At 42.4% G+C, this 22,044-nt stretch overlaps 2 protein-coding genes across 3 annotated transcripts; both read right to left on the reverse strand.

The window, feature by feature from the left end:
- Positions 1–12,518: 12,518 nt before the first annotated feature.
- Positions 12,519–15,709, reverse strand: LOC139553182 (peroxiredoxin-like 2C). The gene is made up of 9 exons (XM_071365214.1): positions 15,578–15,709; positions 15,299–15,392; positions 15,048–15,101; positions 14,810–14,855; positions 14,507–14,634; positions 14,262–14,376; positions 13,926–14,048; positions 13,600–13,737; positions 12,519–13,498 (listed from the first exon to the last, which is right to left on the reverse strand). The coding sequence occupies exons 1-9, from the start codon at positions 15,681–15,683 to the stop codon at positions 13,391–13,393; spliced, it is 912 nt and encodes a 303-aa protein (XP_071221315.1). The 5' UTR covers positions 15,684–15,709; the 3' UTR covers positions 12,519–13,390.
- Positions 15,710–15,843: 134 nt separating this feature from the next.
- Positions 15,844–21,959, reverse strand: LOC139553180 (beta-taxilin-like). 2 transcript variants are annotated; one of them, XM_071365211.1, is made up of 10 exons: positions 21,832–21,959; positions 20,523–20,766; positions 20,297–20,388; positions 19,857–20,027; positions 18,691–18,885; positions 17,802–17,921; positions 17,475–17,549; positions 17,163–17,255; positions 16,903–16,998; positions 15,844–16,594 (listed from the first exon to the last, which is right to left on the reverse strand). In XM_071365211.1, the coding sequence occupies exons 2-10, from the start codon at positions 20,749–20,751 to the stop codon at positions 15,944–15,946; spliced, it is 1,722 nt and encodes a 573-aa protein (XP_071221312.1). In that variant the 5' UTR covers positions 20,752–20,766; positions 21,832–21,959; the 3' UTR covers positions 15,844–15,943. The 2 variants fall into 2 exon arrangements, with proteins under 2 accessions (XP_071221312.1, XP_071221314.1); XM_071365213.1 differs by having other exon boundaries at positions 21,750–21,855.
- Positions 21,960–22,044: the final 85 nt, after the last annotated feature.

The following is a 22,044-nucleotide window of genomic DNA, read 5'->3' on the forward strand; positions in this document are numbered from 1 at the left end:
CGGGCATCAGAGTTTCACTTTATCACATATAGTCTGGCAGTTGTGTATAGGTTATTAGCAATGGCGGGCAGGTGAACAAACAGCTGACCCATGCACCAGTAGCGTCCACATCACTAAGGACTTAACATAGTCCACACACACACCCGCACAGTCGTGAAGAGGGCATGACAGCGTCTCTTCTCCCTCAGGAGGCTGAGAAGATTTGGCACGGGCCCTGGAATCCTCAAAAAGTTCTACATTTACATTTAAGTCATTTAGCAGACGCTCTTATCCAGAGCTGCACCATCAAGAGCATCTTGACTGGCTGCGTCACCATTTAGTATGGCAAATGCAACGCCCTCGACCGCAAAGCACCAAAGACTCCAGCCACCCAAGCCATAGACTGTTCACTCTGCTACCGTCCGGCAACCGCTGCCAGAGCATTGGCTCTCGGACCAACAGGCTCCAAGACAGCTTCTATCCCCAAGTCAAAATACTGCTAAATAGCCATAAGACTACTAAATAGTTCATTAAATGGTGACCCGGATTATCTGCATGGACCCTATCTTGCACTGACTATATGTAAACGCACAGGACTAAATGCAGTACTTTAAGAAAGTATTCACATACTTAGAAAGTATTCACATATTTCCACATTTTGTTGTGTTACAACCTGAATTTAAAATGGGTTAAATTGAGATTTTGTGTCACTGGCCGACACATAAACACCATAATGTCAAAGTGGAATTATGTTTCGAAATTCTTACAAATTAAAAATGAAAATATGAAACGTCATGAGTCAATAAGTATTCAACCCCTTTTTCATGGCAAGCCTAAATAAGTTCAGGAGTAAGAATTTGCTTAACAAGTCACATAATACACTACATGACCAAAAGTATGTGGACATGTGCTTGTCGAACGACTCATTCCAAAATCATGGTCATTAATATGGAGTTGGTCCCCTCATTTCTGCTTTAACAGCCTCCACTCTTCTGGGAAGGCTTTCCACTAGATCTTGGAACATTGCTGCGGGGACAAGAGTATTATTGAGGTCGGGCACTGATTTTTAGCAATTAGGTCTGGCTCGCAGTCGGCGTTCCAATTCATCCCAAAGGTGCAGGCAAGTCAAGTTCTTCCACATAATCTCGACAAACCATTTCTTTATGGACCTCACTTTGTGTACGGGGACATTGTCATGCTGAAACAGTAAAGGGCCTTCCCCAAACTGTTGCCACAAAGTTGGAAGCACAGAACCATCTAGAATGTCATTGTATGCTGTAGCATTAAGATTTCCCTTCATTGCAACTAAGGTGCCTAGCCCGAACCATAAAAAACAGCCCCAGATCCTTATTCCTCCTCTACCAAACTTTACAGTTGACATTATGCATTGGGACAGGTAGCGTTCTCCTTGCATCCGCCAAACCCAGATTACTCCATCAGACTGCCAGATGGTGAAGCGTGATTCATCACTCCAGAGAACGCATTTCCACTGCTCCAGAGTCCAATTGCGGCGAGCTTTACACCACTCCAGCCAACGCTTGGCATTGCGCATGTTGATCTTAAGCTTGTGTGCGGCTGCTCGGCCATAGAAACCCATTTCATGAAGCTCCTGACGAACACTTATTGTACTGACGTTGCTTCCGGAGGCAGTTTGGAACTCAGTAGTGAGTGTTGCCACCGAGGACAGACGATTTTTACACACTACGCACTTCTGTGGTCAGTCACATTCTGTGAGCTTGTGTGGCCTACCACTTCGCGGCTGAGCCGTTGTTGCTGCTAGATGTTTCCACTTCACATTAATAGCACTTACAGTTGACCGCGGAAGCTCTAGCAGGGCAGACATTTGACAAACGGACTTGTTGGAAAGGTGGCATCCTATGACGGTGCCATGTTGAAAGTCACTGAGCTCTTCAGTAAGGCCATTATACTGCCAATGTTTGTCTATGGAGATTGCATTTATGTGTGTTCAATTTTATACACCTGTCAGCAACGAGTGTGGCTGAAATAGCCGAATCCACTAATTTGAAGGGGTGTCCACATACTTTTGTATTGCATTCCAGTATATTGTGGCTCTAACAGAGAAGGCCGATTGACCGAATTCACTGTGTTGAAAAGGGACAATGCAATCCTCTCTAGTTACTGCCCTTGTTTTCCTGGAGGTGCTTTCCTTGAGCATGATATGGGGTGGAGGGGCAAGACCATGCAGGATCTTAAAGACAAGGCTTTCATCTACATACTGCTTAAAACAATCCAGACTGAACAAAGTATGTTTGTGAATGAAGTGACAATGGTGGTAACTGTTTGGTTTGTTATCAAAAATCTTAAGTGTTTGTTCGTAGAGTGATTTAATTGGTTTCAGAATAGTAGCTCCTGTTTGTGACCAGCAAGTGAGGCAATATCTCAGATGTGAGCAGATCATAGCATGCATAGTAATTGTCTCTGTCCCGCTCCCAGTTAGGGGGAGTGATGAGCTCTACAGCGGAGTCTCACAACTCAATCGCTGGTTGAAAACTGTTTTCTGCCCCTCCCAAAAGATAGTTTGTAGATAAGGACCAAGCCTGGCCTGCTGAGGAGTGACGGACTCCATCCTAGCTGGAGGGGTGCTCCCATCTTATCTACGAACATAGACAGCGCTCTAACTCCCCTAGCTCCACAATGAGATAGGGTGCAGGCCAGGCAGCAGGCTGTTAGCCAGCCTGCCACTAGCACAGTCAGTGTAGTCAGCTCAGCTATCCCCATTGAGACCGTGTCTGTGCCTCAATCTAGGTTGGGCAAAACTAAACATGGCGGTGTTCGCCTTAGCAATCTCACTGTAATAAAGAACTCCTCCATTCCTGTCATTATTGATCGAGATTGTGATATCTTACATCTCAAAATAGGGCTACTTACTGCCTCACTTCCAAGGCAGTTATAGTCGATGAGCTAATCACTGATCATAATCTTGATGTGATTGGCCTGACTGAAACATGACTTAATCTTGATGAATTTACTGTGTTAAATGAGGCCTTGTTACACTAGTGACCATATCCCCCGCGCATCCCGCAAAGGCGGAGGTGTTGCTAACATTCACGATAGCAAACTTTAATTTACAAAAACAAAATGACTGCCGTTTTCGTCTTTTGAGCTTCTAGTCAATCACTTTTTATAGCTACTGTTTACAGGCCTACTGGGCCATATACAGCGTTCCTCACTGAGTTCCCTGAATTCCTATCAGACATTGTAGTCATAGCAGATAATATTCACATTTTTGGTGACTTTAATATTCACATGGAAAAGTCCACAGACCCACTCAAGGCTTTCGGAGCCATCATCGACTCAGTGGGTTATGTCCAACATGTCTCCGGACCTACTCACTGCCACAGTCATACTCTGGACCTAGTTTTGTCCCGTGAAATAAATGTTGTGGATCTTAATGTTTTTCCTCATAATCCTGGACTATCGGACCACCATTTTATTACATTTGCAATCACAACAAATAATCTGCTCAGACCCCAACCAAGGATCATCAAAAGCCGTCCTATAAATTCTCGGACAACCCAAAGATTCCTAGATATCCTTCCAGACTCCCTCCACCTACCTAAGGACGTCAGAGTACAAAAATCAGTTAACCACCAAACTGAGGAACTCAATTTAACCTTGCGCAATACCCTAGATGCAGTAGCACCCCTAAAAACAAAAAACATTTGTCATAAGAAACTAGCTCCCTGGTATACAGAAAATACCTGAGCTCTGAAGCAAGCTTCCAGAAAATTGGAACAGAAATGGTGCTACACAAAACTGGAAGTCTTCCGACTAGCTTGGAAAGACATTACCATGCAGTATCGAAGAGCCCTCACTGCTGCTCGATCATCCTATTTTTCCAACTTAATTGAGGAAAATAAGAAAAATTCAACATTTATTTTTGATACTGTCGCAAAGTTAACTGAAAAACAGCATTCCCCAAGAGAGAATGGCTTTCACTTCAGCAGTGATAAATTCATGAACTTCTTTGACGAAAAGATCATGATCATTAGAAAGCAAATTACGGACTCCTCTTTAAATCTGCGTATTCCTCGAAAGCTGGACAACACCTGCACAACACTGCCAGGACATATGATCAAGGGAGACATTCAAGTTTTTTTTATATTAAATCTCTTGACACATTGATGAAAATAATCATGGCCTCTAAACCTTCAAGCTGCATACTGGACCCTATTCCACCTAAACTACTGAAAGAGCTGCTTCCTGTGCTTGGCCCTCCTATGTTGAACATAATAAACGGCTCTCTATCCACCGGATGTGTACCAAACTCACTAAAAGTGGCATTAATAAAGCCTCTCTTGAAAAAGCCAAAACTTGACCCAGAAAACTTTAAAAACTATTGGCCGATATCAAATCTCCCATTCTTCTCAAACATTTCTGAAAAAGCCGTTGCGCAGCAACTCACTGCCTTCCTGAAGACAAACAATGTATATGAAACGCTTCAGTCTGGTTTTAGACCCCATCAGAGCACAGAGACTGCACTTGTGAAGGTGGTAGATTACCTTTTAATGGCGTCAGACCGAGGCTCTGCATCTGTCCTCGTGCTCCTAGACCTTAGTGCTGCTTTTGATACCATCAATCACCACATTCTTTTGGAGAGATTGGAAACCCAAATTGGTCTACACGGACAAGTTCATGCCTGGTTTAGATCTTATCTGTCAGAAAGATATCAGTTTGTCTCTGTAGATGGTTTGTCCACTGACAAATCAACTGTACATTGCGGTGTTCCTCAAGGCTCCGTTTTAGGACCACTATTGTTTTCACTATATATTTTACCTCTTGGTGATGTCATTCGGAAACATAATGTTAAGTTTCACTGCTATGCGGATGACATACAGCTGTACATTTCTATGAAACATGGTGAAGCCCCAAAATTGCCCTCCCTGGAAGCCTGTGTTTCAGACATAAGGAAGTGGATGGCGGCAAATGTTCTACTTTTAAACTCGGACAAAACAGAGATGCTAGTTCTAGGTCCCAAGAAACAAAAAGATCTTCTGTTGAATCTAACACTTAATCTTGATGTCACGTTCTGACCTTTATTTCCTTTGTTTTGTCTTTATTTAGTATGGTCAGGGAGTGAGTTGGGGTGGACAGTCTATGTGTGTTTTTCTATGTTGGGGTTTTGAGTTCGGCCTGGTATGGTTCTCAATCAGAGGCAGCTGTCAATCGTTGTCCCTGATTGAGAATCATACTTAGGTAGCCTGGGTTTCACTTTTGGTTTGTGGGTGTTTGTTTCCGTGTGTGTGTTTGTTGCCACACGGTACTGTTTCGGTTTCGTTCGTTTCACGTTTATTGTTTTGTATTTTGTAGTGTTCAGTTTATGTCTTTAAATAAACATTATGGACACTTACCACGCTGCATATTGGTCCTCCGATCCTTCTCGCTTCTCCTCGTCAGAAGAGGAGGACGACAGCCGTTACACTTGATGGTTGTACAGTCGTCTCAAATAAAACTGTGAAGGACCTCGCGCTTTACTCTGGACCCTGATCTCTCTTTTGACGAACATATCAAGACTGTTTCAAGGACAGCTTTTTTCTATCTATGTAACAATGCAAAATTCTGAAACTTTCTGTCCAAAAATGATGCAGAAAAATGTATCCAAGCTTTTGTCACTTCTAGGTTAGACTACTGCAATGCTCTAATTTCCGGCTACCCGGATAAAGCACTAAATAAACTTCAGTTAGTGCTAAACACGGCTGCTAGAATCTTGACGAGAACCAACAAATTTGATCATATTACTCCAGTGCTAGCCTCTCTACACTGGCTTCCTGTTAAGGCAAGGGCTGATTTCAAGGTTTTACTGCTAACCTACAAAGCATTACATGTTCTTGCTCCTACCTATCTTTCCGATTTGGTCCTGCCGTACATACCTACACGTACGCTACGGTCACAAGACGCAGGCCTCCTTACTGTCCCTAGAATTTCTAAGCAAACAGCTGGAGGCAGGGCTTTCTTCTATAGAGATCCATTTTGTATGGACTGGTCTGCCTATCTATGTGAGAGACGCAGACTCGGTCTTGACCTTTAAGTCTTTATTGAAGACTCATCTCTTCAGTAGATCCTATGATTGAGTGTAGTCTGGCCCAGGAGTGTGAAGGTGAACGGAAAGTCCCTGGAGCAACGAACCGCCCTTGCTGTCTCTGCCTGGCCGGTTCCCCTCTCTCCACTGGGATTCTCTGCCTCTAACCCTATTACAGGGGCTGAGTCAGTGGCTTACTGGTGCTCTTTCATGCCGTCCCTAGGAGGGGTGCGCCACTTGAATTGGTTGAGTGATCTTCCTGTCTGGGTTGGCGCCCCCCCCTTGGGTTCGTGCCGTGGGGGAGATCTTCATGGGCAATACTTGGCCTTGTCTCAGGATAGTAAGTTGGTGATTGAAGATATCCCTCTAGTGGTGTGGGGGCTGTGCTTTGGCAAATTGGTGGGGTTAAATCCTGCCTGTTTGGCCCTGTCCGGGGGTATCGTCGGATGGGGCCACAGTGTCTCCCAACCCCTCCTGTCTCTGCCTCCAGTACTTATGCTGCAATAGTTTATGTGTCGGGGGGCTAGGGTCAGTCTGTTATATCTGGAGTATTTCTCCTGTCTTATCCAGTGTCCTGTGTGAATTTAAGTATTCTCTCTCTCTCTCTCTCTCTCTCTCTCTCTCTCTCTCTCTCTCTCTCTCTCTCTCTCTCTCTCTCTCTCTCTCTCTCTCTCAGGTGCATCCTGTTTCCATTGATCATCCTTGAGATGTTTCTACAACTTGGTTGGAGTCCACCTATGGTAAATTCAATTGATTGGACATGATTTGACCCTGCTGGCCACTTAATTTTTTTGCATTTTTCCTCTTCTTCTCTTTCTTGGAATGAGAGGTCATTGTTGTAGATTCTGGCTCACCAGGTACCAACTCCAATGATTCATTCACTCTGCCTTTTGCTCTTCAACCTCTGTCTCACTTTCTGTCATTTCAGCTGGGATATGTGATACGTCTGCCCTACTCATGGGGACAGGATTGTTGTCCTGCACATACTGTCGTGTGAACAACTTTCCTCTATGCACCTGATGTTGTCCAGTGTAGTAGGACTGTACTCTACCGTCTCCTGACACCCTCTAGAGTGGGATTGTGTCTGCCAGTCTTGTCTACGCGCAAGGCCTTGTCCATCATAAAATACTTTGATCCAGTGAGGGCCCGTCTTTACAGACTGTGTTATGGGAGTGATGGGTGCTGTTTCAACATGTACAAAATGATCTCCATTGGAGCTGTTTGTGAATTGACGCTTGTATCTTATCATGTGCCTCGTCACTCTCCCCACCACCTTACATCTAGCTTTTGCCAGAAACTCAGTCACAACACTATCATCTGCTGATTCAGGTAGTTCTTTATTTGTAACTTGAATTGAGTTCTGGACAGCCATGTGTGACTTCAAATTGAAAGGATTATTCTCTTTAAACACAAAATGTTTTCCTCTGACTGTTATTCCTTTGATCAGAAGCTTTACTCTTGATTCCTTACTGAGAAGATATACAGTGGGGAGAACAAGTATTTGATACACTGCCGATTTTGCAGGTTTTCCTACTTACAAAGCATGTAGAGGTCTGTAATTTTTTATCATAGGTACACTTCAACTGTGAGAGACGGAATCTAAAACAAAAATCCAGAAAATCACATTGTATGATTTTTAAATAATTAATTTGCATTTTATTGCATGACATAAGTATTTGATCACCTACCAACCAGTAAGAATTCCGGCTCTCACAGACCTGTTAGTTTTTCTTTAAGAAGCCCTCCTGTTCTCCACTCATTACCTGTATAAACTGCACCTGTTTGAACTCGTTACCTGTATAAAAGACACCTGTCCACACACTCAATCAAACAGATTCCAACCTCTCCACAATGGCCAAGACCAGAGAGCTGTGTAAGGACATCAGGGATAAAATTGTAGACCTGCACAAGGCTGGGATGGGCTACAGGACAATAGGCAAGCAGCTTGGTGAGAAGGAAACAACTGTTGGCGCAATTATTAGAAAATGGAAGAAGTTCAAGATGACGGTCAATCACCCTCGGTCTGGGGCTCCATGCAAGATTTCACCTCGTGGGGCATCAATGATCATGAGGAAGGTGAGGGATCAGCCCAGAACTACACGGCAGGACCTGGTCAATGACCTGAAGAGAGCTGGGACCACAGTCTCAAAGAAAACCATTAGTAACACACTACGCCGTCATGGATTAAAATCCTGCAGCGCACCCAAGGTCCCCCTGCTTAAGCCAGTGCATGTCCAGGCCTGTTTGAAGTTTGCCAATGACCATCTGGATGATCCAGAGGAGGAATGGGAGAAGGTCATGTGGTCTGATGAGACAAAAATAGAGTTTTTTGGTCTAACTCCACTCGCCGTGTTTGGAGGAAGAAGAAGTATGAGTACAACCCCAAGAACACCATCCCAACCGTGAAGCATGGAGGTGGAAACATCATTCTTTGGGGATGCTTTTCTGCAAAGGGGACAGGACGACTGCACCGTATTGAGGGGAGGATGGATGAGGCCATGTATCGCGAGATCTTGGCCAACAACCTCCTTCCCTCAGTAAGAGCATTGAAGATGGGTCGTGGCTGGGTCTTCCAGCATGACAACGACACGAAGCACACAGCCATGGCAACTAAGGAGTGGCTCCGTAAGAAGCTTATCTAGGTCCTGGAGTGGCCTAGCCAGTCTCCAGACCTGAACCCAATAGAAAATCTTTGGAGGGAGCTGAAACTCCGTATTGCCCAGCGACAGCCCCGAAACCTGAAGGATCTGGAGAAGATCTGTAGGGAGGAGTGGGCCAAAATCCCTGCTGCAGTGTGTGCAAACCTAGTCAAGAACTACAGGAAATGTATGATCTCTGTAATTGCAAACAAAGGTTTCTGTACCAAATATTAAGTTCTGCTTTTCTGATGTATCAAATACTTATGTCATGCAATAAAATGCAAATTAATTACTTAAAAATCATACAATGTGATTTTCTGGATTTTTGTTTTAGATTCCGTCTCTCATAGTTGAAGTGTACCTATGATAAAAATTACAGACCTCTACATGCTTTGTAAGTAGGAAAACCTGCAAAATCGGCAGTGTATCAAATACTTGTTCTCCCCACTGTATATGCCAGAGTGCACTTACTCTCTGTACCGACCACAAGGGGTTTGGAGGAATTTCATGTATGAGACTGTGGTAGTGATCCTCCTTAATGGGGTTGGCTATGGCCTCCTCCTTTGGACTGGAAAACCCACCACCGGCCCAGGTGACAGGCCCGATAGTGGTCAAGTTCCTGAGGTTCAAGGACAAGGTAGCTGTTCTGGAAAGAGCCAAGAACTTGAGAGGAACGTATATCTTCCTCAACGAGGACTATCCTGAAGCTGTGCGCCAGAAGAGGAACTAACTTATCCCAGCCATGAAAGCTGCCAGAGCGAGTGGGGTCATTGCTTACATCCGCTACGACAGGCTCATGTAGTGTTAATGTTTAAAGTAATTTGTTTAACATTGAAATGTATCACCAAGACTATTCACCATTATACAGTGAAGATACTTCTTACTCAACTATTGATGGACGGTTAATCCTCAAATAGACATTTGCTGGATTCAGTGTTCTCCAGCAATTGAAGCTTCTGAGTTGGGCTGAATACTTAGACAAAAGGAGATTTCAAAACATAACAAAAAATATGGATATATCTTTCCGGACCTTTCGGAGGTCAATAAATCCCCCCCACACTAAAAAAAAATTCCTTGCTCCACGAGAGAAGCAGAAATTAAAGAAAAACTACAAATGTCAACTAGATTGTTGATGATGCATTGATCATTCTATCAATTTAAGGCATTTCTGGTGAATAAGGCTTTATTTAGTATTCTAGACGAGCATCAAGTAATGACAGAAGAGAAGCTGCATGTATCTAATTAAAGACAAGTTTACTAACAAGTAGCTTACCAAATGTTTGAAATTATAAGCAGAAAATATCTAAATGAGGCTTAAAGACAATCTTTTTCTGCACCCCCTGTCGTTCAGCAGTCCCTGAGTAACGTGTGCCGGTAGCCTACATGAGCCTTTTGAAGTAATTGTTTGACAAACAGATGAAAACATCAGGGGCGCAACTTTGGTTTTAGAAGTTTTTTTATCCAGTCGGATAAACACTCTAAACAGCCGACCCGACTGCTCGGAGGCGTCTGCATGGTCCTAAAGCACACCGTTGCCTCGTTTTGTATCACATTCATATGATAAAACTGGGGGGGGGGGCAAGAATGCAATTTCAGAATGTGGGGGGATGTCCCCCTGTCCCCAGTGAAAGTTGCACCCCTGGAAAACATCATGACTGGTTGTGTTAATGCCACATTAAAAGGTAGGCTAATACGTTTTAAAAGTTAAAGAACACATCTTTACTATTAGGCCCATAGAGATCCTATATGTAATTCTATGATTAGGCCCATAAAAAAAGTGTGTGCAGACATAAGAGGTCCCCTACCGGCAAGAAATGAAATCTACTTTCACCCCTGATTAGAAGTGTGATGGCTATATGGTGTGATAAAAGTGTCTGCTAAGTGACCAAAATGTTATGTGAAAATGAATACTTGCAAAGCAAACTCTAATGATCACCGTCCCCAAACAAGGCCAAGTTTAATTACATTGCGAATTATTTGGGACACCGTTCATTATAGAAATACCCAGTGTGCTTTGCAAATGTTTAGTTTTACCTTCATATTTTGGCCATTTAGCATATGCTCTTATTCAGAGCGACTTAAGGCTTCCAAGCCAAAACAATTCGGAAGAGTTCATATATTATGATGACATGTTGTGAAGTTATTTCGGCTGTTCAGGCACACTCATTTTTTTCTTGAGGCAATCCGAAATCCGTAGTCGAAGTCTACGCCCCTTCATTGGTGATTGGTCAAGAGTAGGGATTCTTCAATAAAGTCTTTGTTGTCTTTCAACGAGAGACGACTCATTTTCATGCACATGTTTTCATTGAGAAATACTGCACCAAACATCTTAGTTAGATGTAAAATTGTGTGACTAAGATCTCCTCAGCAAAAACTTTACAATGAATGAAAGATTTCTTGAGTTATCTTAGATTAATTCGGACTATTTTGGCTATGGCGTCTCAAAATGAACAAACATTACTATTGGTGCTTCTCTCTCGTTTTTCAAGCAAAGGTTTTTTTAAGTGAGTATGCACACTTCAGGTATCACCGGCACCAAACGAGGGGTGACAACATTCAGAGGAGGTGCTAGCGAAAGAACTGCAGAGCAAGAGTGACTACATGTTCGATGCTGAAATCCAAATACTTGAGTACTCGAGTTTCATGACCATCTGCAACCACCAGAGGCGGGAATGGTGAGCAGAAAGCGATTTTGACAAAGTGTTACAGCAGCGATGAGGCAGAAACCGACTGTACCAATAAAATAGGTTTACAATGCGGAATGTTTACAATGCGGCCGGCAGGCGCAGGGAGGAGGTGACCCACCACCAAAGTCTCAGTTTAAGGTCAATCATGCAAAAGCCATAGGGTCGAGGGAACATAGGTTCGAGGGAACATAGGGCTGAGGGAACATAGGTTGAGGGAACATAGGGCCCTGAGAACAGATACATAATGTTAAGTAAAATTACATAGCGTTCTGAGGTAAATAATGTTAAGGTTATGAAAATAATTAAGAAAGGATATTCAGCATCTCGTTACAACATTATTTTGTAATGGGATGTAATTGTGAATTGAACTGACTCATTTGGACAATGTCCCAGTATGCCAATTGCCTACTGTTAAACTGGGACTCCTATATATCATTTTAATGGAGAAATTGTTTTTTTTTGGGGGGGGGGGCAGAAATACATTTTCTAAATATGATCAAATGTTCAATTTAATTTTACTCAAATCTGATATCAGCTACCTTGCTAGTGAAAGCTAGCATTGCTGCATTTTCAAATCAAAGTTTATTGGTCGCATATACAGATTTGCATATGTTTTTGCAGGTGCACAACAATATTCACATAATCCAAAAAATAGAAATTAAGACAGTATATTAATAGAAAAAGGTGTGTACAGCAGTAGTTATACAGGATGGGCCGTGACTAGAACACAGTATATACATATAAAGTGGGAAAGACAGTATGTACAATTATTTTACTTAGAAAGATATTACCTCACCAAAATTAAAAACGTTTATTTTGCTGTATTTGACTCTGTTGACAATAAAACAGTCATTGAAATTGAGGGTTGAGGGGTCTTTCAGGTTGCATTTGACAAAATGTCCATTCGACTGTAGTGTTGAGAATGTTGAGCTGATGGACCTAGGTCATTTTATCGTATGTATATACAATTACATATACATCATATAATCATAATTAAGCCACCCCCTTAAGTAGACAATGGTAAATGGCCTGAGTGAACATTTATCCACCATCTTTGCTGCAGTCTGCCCTTCTAAAAGTAAAGTTTATGGTCCTTAATAGTACACTATTTCTCTTAGTGTCTATTGCAATGACATGGCGTGCTTTCCAAGAATGTCCATAAGGTGAACTCCTCTTCTGCAGTGCCTTTAATAATATATTAGTAACTGGTGCGGTAGGTTATGTGTAATCATGAATTTCAACAACAACACCAAAACTGTGCTGCACGCTTGCACCTTATGTACCACATTTTGTAACCACAGTTCGTAGAAGAACTAAGCTCAACGTTAGCGCATATGGTTACATCACCGACATCTACGCCAACCAAAACACTTTCAAAAAGGTCTACAACAGCGAGCAAATAATAAGAAATCTCATTGGAAACCAATACAAATCATAATTCACAAGAAATGAGGGAATGTCATATAAGGTTTCTCTCGATTGATCAGCTACTACCTGTTAGTGTTTAGCTAGTGTCTTGTAATAGACTGTTAGAGCATGTAAGATTTGCTTCAAATTTGGAACTTGAAGCCAGTTTTTTATTCTTCCCACTCTAATCAGGGACAGATTCTGACCTTGGACAGCAGGTGGGTGCAATTAGTAGAACAGGAAACCAGCAGTAACCTCATAGGGTAAGATTGAATACCCCTGGACTATAGTCTCCAGTGCTAGAGTTGTACAGCAGCTATTGAAAGAGACTGGCTAATATAATCTCAGTCCAGGGGTATTCAAATCTTACCCTATGGTTAACCGGAGTACTGCTGGTTTTCTGTTCTACAACCTGATAAATAATTTCACCCACCTGGTGTCCCAGGTCTAAATCAGTCTCTGATTAGGGGGGGGGAAATTTGAGGGCAATAGTCTATAGTCTTTATCTCCCTGTGATAAAGCCATTTCTGTATCAGATGAGATGGGGTCTGCTTGTTTTTTTTAACATAATGTTGAACCTGACACGTTTGGGTATCCCTTCTGAATGGCACCCAGCATGTCCTCTACTGCAGGTCATTCTATAGGGCTTTCAGTATGTCCTCTACAGCAGGTCTGTCTATAGGGCTGTCACAGCAGTGAGAGAACAGCACCCTCCCCTGGTCATCCAGGACAAAGTCTCCTCCAAGCTGAGAATACATGGAAAACAGAATGAACGAAAAATAGAACCATAAAAGTACACTCCTTAATGAATGCATTCTTTATGTATCTGATCATCTCACAACCACACCTGAAACATATCATCTTCAATAGACGGCAGACCTCTTGGGAACTCCAGGTTTGCCACAACGTATTCAGCGTAGAGTAGCATGTTGTTGAAGTTCAACACTTTCTTTAGAGATGCTCTCAAGCCGAAAGCGCTGTACACCTGCAATCCCCCAACATAACACGACTGTTTATAGTGCATTGTAAATTAATAGTAGTAGTAAATACACTATATAGTATGTATAACATACATCATTTCAGTCAGATAAGTATCAGGAAGTGAGTGAATCAAATACAGTTGACACTGCGATGCCTTGTTCTAAATCAATCAATTTGCCTGGTAACTCTAACCTTCCTGTGTGGGTCTAACACCATGTCATACTGGCAACCTGTGTCCGCTAGCCAATGCAACGCCCCCTCTCTGCAGCCAAATGACACCACCACCACTTGCACTGAACATGCATCCAGGGCAATCTGCAACACAAGGCACAGTGCTCTGTGTAATGGCCTCAACTTGAATATGTTTTTTTCTGTCCGGCACCTGAATGTGGACGTGCATATTCTTTCTTTATCACAGTTCTGTGTATCCATAAAGGTTATAGGCTATGCACAGAGAACTAATGTTGATGAGAAGAGTCAGCTAGGTGTATCATAAACCTTAGGTACAACTGTCAACACATGGCTCACCTTATGGGCCTCCAGATCTTTCAGATGGATTCGACAGAGGAGGCAGGAGAACTGACGGATCAACACAAGTAGAACTTTCTCACCTCTCCCAAGGTACTTCCCTAACGTCAGAGTTCTGAACAAATACAGAAAGGCAGATAGACAGACGAAATACATCACTTCTGACAGACAGAAGATAATACCCTGGTTTCAGCTATTATCTATCACAGAGAAGAGGCCGTGTAAGACAAAGTCATCAAACTCACGCTCCAGTCTGGGCATCAATGAGGGGTATGTCAGGCGACAGGCATTTTACTTGTGGCTCTTGACCAAAGATTCTATCGCCCAGATGTAGCTCCTTGTCCAAGTACTCCAGAAAACTATCCCACTGCACCTATTACCAAGCACATCCAGTGGATGTCGGAGGAAGGAAGTGATAAGTTAATGCAAGGTAGCTGCCTCCAGAACAAGAAAGAACGCTAACCTGCCAAGCTAATACACAAGAGTTTTTACACAGAATCATGCAAGTAATATCAAACACAGGCCTAGCAACAGCCATATCAGCGTACTCCCAGCTGCAAGAAGTCCTCAACAGCGTCCTGCATTTCAGCACATCTAGAGAGAGAGATAGAGATAGAGAACAATAACTCTGTAACTTCTGTATGAGCTGTTCAAAGGTTAATCTAATGAGGTAAACAGTTAATTATTACTAAAGGCATTGGCTCTAATAAAGTTGATCTCACAAAGGTGTTGACATTCAAAGTCAATGGTTTTGATTAGGAAACATGGCTTTGCTATATGTCTTACTGGTAGCTTCTCTTCCATAGTTCCTCAGCTTCCTTTTTCTTCTTCACTGACATGCTGGTGGTGTATAATAATCAACGTCTTTCATTATTTGCAAACATATTTGGTAGTCATTTCCAATAATAATCATTGAATCTATATAGGGTAGATTTTGCATTATTTCCAGAGTATATTTTCAGTGCCTGAGAGACTGAGTCAGTTTGACAGCAAATACGTGCTTATAAACAGATTGTAAAGGGTTAATAAAACAGAACCTTGTGAATAACCTTGCCCCTGCTGGAATAAGTCCCAGTAGCGATTGGTCCAGTTCAATACGGATCTTCTTCCTGATGTAGTCTTGCAGAAGTCCTATAAATGATATACGTTTATTTAATTAACTGTCATAGCCTCTTTTGAGGACATTGCTGACTTTAACTTACTGTTGCCATTTGCCAACAGCTCATTAGCCTTCTACATATTGTCCATGTTGAGCAGGAATGAATCATGAATCTTTAATAGATAGCGCTAGCTGTAGGCCTAGTACACAAACCTACCCTCTTTGCTCTCCTGTTTAGCAAGTTCCAATAGTGCTTTTCCATTTTCAACAAAACTTGTCAAAGCTTTCGCATAAGTCTGCGCATCTGTCTCCTTCTCAGCCATGTTGTATGGTTAATGATTAATGATTAACTACCAGCAAAGATGTGTAATAAATACAAGATATACAACTCCTAATCAATCCAGTGTTAGGCTTCCCATTTATACAACTCCCCCTTCTCAGCTTCTCTTCTAACATGGAGTTATAGAAAGAAGACAACAAGAGCACGTTTTTATTGTTTATTCTTAAAAAATCCAGTCAAATAAGTTATGATCACTTCATGTTCTTCATCTCTGATTGTAACTTACTGTAACTACACCATAGTCTAGTCAACTGTCTCCAGTTCCCTATCTCTCTGCTCCTGGGCCTCGTCTCCTTCAGCTGCTGCAGGAGAAGAAGAAGAATAAGAGCCAGTGGTCTCCTCTGTCATCTTGTCTCCATTACACCCCTCTATGTGATGTTCCTCTGGGGTCTTGCTGGCCTCGCTACTGGCCTCTGGGGCCTCAGTGTGTCCATGTGGCTCTGTGGTGGTCTCCTCCTCTTCCTCGTTGTCAAAGAACTCAGGTGGCACAACGTTGGAAAGGGTGAACGACATTTGAATCTCCTGCAGACGGGACTTCTGGGCCTTCAGGTTCTCCAGCTCGCTGGTCAGGTGTGTTGCAGGAGCAGGTTTTTCCGGAGCAGGAGTTACAACTGCGAGGGTTTCTGTAGCAACAGGTACTTTGAGAGTAGGGCTTTCATTAGAGAGGTTTTCAGAGGGTGTCTCAATGGGCTTCTCAGCAGCAGGTACCTCTGAGTTCTCCTTCTCCTTTGTCTCATTTTCTTTCATCTCCGCTACACTGGTGGCAGCCGCTGGATTTGCTTCCTGGAGCTTATGAGAGAGACTGTTCCTCTCCTCCTGCAGCGCCCGGCACAGTTTTTCCAGCTTCTGGGTCTTCAGGGTGAACAGCTCAAACTCCTTTTCCTTCAAGGTTTTCTGAATGGAGTAGAAATATACAGGTTGAAAATCAGTACAGATATTCATAAAGATCACTCATAGGTATCATTCCAAATGGTATCCTATTCACTATATAGTGCATAAAGTCAATAGGGCTATGGTCAAGCATAGGGCACTAGGGAATAGGGTGCATTTGGTATGCAGCCACTATCTCCACCATGAGTCAGAGTCATATTTAACTCTTTGTTGCTTGTTTGTCTTTCATCATGTCTTTGACAGAGGGTGACCGTAAAAGTAACATTCCAAAAAATGGGTGAAAAGTGTACGCCATGTTTATGGTATCTTACGTCTGTGAGCATATCAATAAGAGCCTTGTTGCAGCCCTCAAAACGGCTTTTCCATTGAATAGACTCCTTCTCCAGCTTCCTCATTCTCTTGGTCATCTACAAGACAAAACCCATGACATTTTAAAGTGTGTCAGTTCAATCGAAGAGTAAACAAAGGGAATGTATTTGTGCCATGGCAACAAAATTGACCTCCTATAAGATTATAGATAAGGTCATCATAATAGGAGATAGTAATATACGGAGAACAAGACTTAGGCTACCTTATCCATGTCCTGTTTGAAGCTGGCGTACACTCCATTGCTCTTCGACACAGTCCCCTGGAACTGATCGAACTTCTCAGAGTACATGGACAACTGGAGGGAGAAATGGAAAAGTTAAGTTTGTAAAATATAGAGACAGACACAGAGAGAGAGAGAGACAGAGATTTTGATTGTATTTTATTAGGATCCCTATTAGCCGACGTCAATGGTGACAGCTAGTCTTACACAGTCCGACACATAACGAAAAATACATTACAGACAAAAATACGGGGGGGACAGAGACAGAGACAGACAGAGCCAGTCTCCATTTACCTGGGCCTGCATCCCTTCCTCTTGCTCTTTCAGAATCTGCACCTTCACCTGTGACTGTGCCGCCTTATTTATCAACTTTGGAGAAATACAATTTATAAAAAAGAAATCAGTTAATAATTATTTGCTTTGTCACAGAATGGAATTTCTCAAAAATATTTTATGTCAGTGTCTAACTTATTCCATGCACTGATCTATATTTCATACAGTATAAAAAATTAACTTAACATGTGATTAAACTCTTACATAACAAATACATATGAATAAAATATCTTAAATTGTATCAAATCAATTAAGTCAGTCAAGAATTGCTGAAAGATGCTAACTTACATGATCCCTCTCTCGCTTGTGCTTCTCCTCTCCCTCTTTAATGAACATGTTTGCCTGTTCAAGTTTGGTTTCCAACAACTGCTGCTGCAGGTCTCGATGTTTGAATACCTTTTCCAGGTTCTGCAAGGTAAGACGAGGGAGACTGGGTCACTTTTCACCGAGACGAACATCACACGTTTGGACGCAACATAGCCACAGTAAGACAGGAGGCAAGGGCTAGTATTTATCATTGGTATATTGCTAGTGGTTAACATTTTTGACTTGAAAGGAGAACTATGACATTTATGCAGAGGAGATGAACAGAGCCAAGCTTATCAGACACTAACAACACTGTGGGGGGAAAAAACAACTAAAAAAACAACTTCTTTGCACAAACACTCACACTTGTCTTTTCTTACTAGCACCGACTCTGCTGATAGCTATTTGATTGAGGAACATTTACCTTACTATGACTGTGATGTGTGGTTGTCTCACCTAGCTAGCTTAAGATTCATGCACTGCTAAATGACTAAAAAGGAAACGTAAAATGAGACAAATGAACCACTGAGCATGCTCTTGAGTCTTGACTCATGGAGGAGCACGTTTTTTTTTGTCACACCGTGACTCCTGGTGTTGCATGGGCCTGTTGTGGTCAATAATGAGGGGCTCAGTTGAGTACTGAATGCCGTCGCTAAGGGATTTGAAATGTGTTTGTGACATACCGTATGTTCGAGAGACGCACATAGTAACATTTGTTTTATTGTTTTAAAGCATCTTTGAGATTCTCATTGTATTGAAAAACGCTACATAAAATAAATATATTATTATAGCATGCTGATATAAGTAAACACATTCAGTTTAAACTGCACTACAAACTCCAGTCCAGAGCATGTGTAACAAGGCCCCATACCGCTTCTCTTGCGTCGTACTGGGAGATGAGGCTCTTGAGTTTCTCTGCCAGGTCGCTGTTCTCCTGACAGAGTTTGGTGTTGCGGTTACTGTGCTCCTCGATCTGGACCTGGATGTCCGTTAGCGTGCTCTGGAAGTGAGTGGTGATGTCCTTCCTCTTCAGGTCATCCTCCCTGCACCTCTGGAGGGTCTCCTCCTGCATGATCACATTATACAGGATGATGCACAGTTAGTTGGGTGGCAGGTAGCCTAGCAATGGGTTGCCAGTTAGAATCCCGGGAAGTGAGCTAGCAACCGGAGCGTTCCTGGTATCAAATCCTAGATACCATTGCCTGTCGTTGTGCCCTTGAGCAAGGCACTAAACCCCCACAACAGCTCCCCGAGCGCCCAGTGTGGCAGCCCCCGCACCTCTCCAAAACATCTATATGTATGTGTGTCTTTCGGGGGGGTTGGGTTAAAAGCGGAAGTCAAATTTAGGTTGGACCGTGTGTGCAATTGACCAATAAAGTTATCTTAATCTTCATCTCACACTCACAGACACCTGATGCACAGTAAGTTACACTCACAGATATACTCATAATGCAAGGAAATATGTACTGTAATGTCGCTGCACATACAAGCAGACACACAGACCGTGTACGCACATACTAAGGGCTCTATTCAACCCGCATCCCGGAAGTTCAGCTTTACAGCATCATTTAAATTTAAAGGCAATGTTCCCGCTTGAGTGGAGACTGCATTCGGAGGAAATGTTGCATATGTCAGCTCAATCGGAAATGACCTTTACATTTCTAACAGCGGAATCTGTAACGCTTCAGCTTTACAAATTGAATAGAGCCCTAACTGTAGCCTAACCATACACATGCCACACAATTTTAACTTAGTGAGCGCCGCTGGTTGTTGCATCAGACCTGGGTCAGTATTTGAGCTTGGAGTTTGCACTGGATTTAGCTTGGGAGTTTGAACTTTCGGGACTATTCCATTGGTTCCACTGTATAGGGAATATGAAATCAAGCACAGTTTAGGTATTTAAAAGTACTATTTGATATATGCATTTGATTAAGTCTGGTTGGCTGTAAACAGTGAGAAGAGAGCCTCACCTAGGACGTTAGACAGAGCAGTCTGTGTACTATAGTACTACAGTATATGTTACAACGAGAGGCTCACCTTCAGTGTCTTGTTGTGTCTCTGCAGCTCCCTACACAGAGACTCCAGTTTGCTGCGGGCCAGAACCGCTCTGCTGTGTTCACTCTGAAGCTGGTCCTTCTCCTTCATCACCTGAAGAAGCTTCTTCTGCAGAACCTTCAGCTGCTTCTGGTCACCCCGGTGCTCCTCCAGCTACCAACACACACACACATCATTTTTGTTCTTCACAAATCAAATATATGTAGAATAAGCAAATACTGTGGCATAGGTGTAGACTAATTATATGGTACTGGTTAGCAGCCAGTTAGATAAATATAACTATATGCTTCACTATGAATAATATAAAACATATTTAGCATGAACAGAAAATACAAATGTACATGGGCAAAGACCACATCTAGTTCCCTACTAGACACCACGGCATACTACCTCCGGTGTATAATTCGGCATGGTCCACTCACCAGCTCAGCGTGCTTCTTGATGATGGCCTCCAGTTTTTGCTCTGGAGTGCCGAGCTTGTTCAAGCTCTGCATCAATAGCATGGCCTCTTTGCCTGAATCGAGATCATGTCGCAGGACAGTTAATACCACTAAAACTATTGATACACTGTAACACGAACAACTATTGATGCTGAATAGATGCTAAATAGAACAGAAGAAGAAAGATGAAGAAGAACACACAACCCACCGAGGCTTTTCAGCATCTTCTTCTCTAGTTTCTGGTCCTTGGCGGAGCTCTTGGTGACCTGCTCCGTCAGAACCTCCTCCTCCACCTCTTCCTGCTCAGCAGGCTCCTCACTGGCCTCCTGGTAGGTACTGATGATGTCCTCTAGCTGCTTGCTCAGGTCCTCTGTCAGGTCCACCTGACCCTGACACTGGGCTGGATCCCCCTGGTCACTCACCTGACATGTCTCCATTCTGATAGGCTTGCACTAAGATACAATGATACAGCATAGAATTAGAATTACTTGAACTAATATGGACATATTCTTGTTCCAAGTTCAATGTTTCTGTGAAGGATGACAGTTAATGAGACAAATCTTATAGCCCTATTTCACACACTCACAAAGAAAACGCCCTGATTAGTTTCTCAAGCTTGGAAATTAAAAGCAGTGCTATGTACTAATAGTATTTGATATACTACTGTATAAGAAAAGCCAAGGTCAAACCAATCTTTATCAGAATAGCTGAAATAATATTTTCCAATTTTATTTCAACTGTTTTCTCTTTTTTATGTATTTTATTACCCTTAATGACATAGTCGATCAGATTAGCAATTTATAATCTGTCAACCTCCACTGTCCACTACCAGACTATTGAAGTCTGGTAGTGCTTGACTGTGGCCTGTTTACGTGCATATAATTAGCCTGCTGCCTGGGTGCATACCCTCTACTCAGTCTCAACTCACAGGCAGAGCAGAGTAGTCAGAGCACATGGCACCTGTTCTGGGCCCATATGCTATTTTAGGAACTTCTTAATATAGGCATGTTATTTATTTTTTTACAATCTTACGCTTGTTGTTGTAAATTGTAGATAGATTAATGACACTTAAAAATATCACTTTAAATATCCAGCAAAGTACTTAAGTGACTACCCAACTGAGTTTTAATTTCTTCTGAGTAAATGTAAATTCTGACATACTGTATCTCTTTCTATTGCCTAATACATTCCAAGAAAAACTTTGAACAGAACATTAATTTGATACAACGGGACATGTAAAAATGCATTTGGCCTATACTGTAGCTGACAACTTATCATAAAACACCAAAGAACAAGAGGTTCCATCACGATAGAAACATTACACTGCTTCAACGAGTGTGACAAGTCACCCATTCCCCCCCCAAAAGTAAGCTTATCCTAAATACATTCAAACGTACAATGCAAACTTACAATGCACAAGACAGAAAACACATACCCATGAATATATTTCATTCTACACCATCCAAAACTCAAATATCTGCAAATAAACGCATAGAAGATATTGAACTGCTTCTTACCAAAAGGTCCAGGATCTAGGAGAGGGGAAAGGAGACGTGAAGAGGGGGGTAAGAGAGAGAGGGGGAGCTCTAACTCTGGCCCCACAAATATAACAGCTGTGAAGAAGACCTCAAAATAAACCACCGGGACATAACAGAGAGACAGGGGAACATATTGACAGCAACACAGAAAGAGAGAGGCCATAGAGAAATAATAACATATAAATCGCATCC

The sequence above is a fragment of the Salvelinus alpinus genome, chromosome 25 (assembly GCF_045679555.1).
Source record: "Salvelinus alpinus chromosome 25, SLU_Salpinus.1, whole genome shotgun sequence".
NCBI classification, from domain to species: Eukaryota; Metazoa; Chordata; class Actinopteri; order Salmoniformes; family Salmonidae; genus Salvelinus; species Salvelinus alpinus.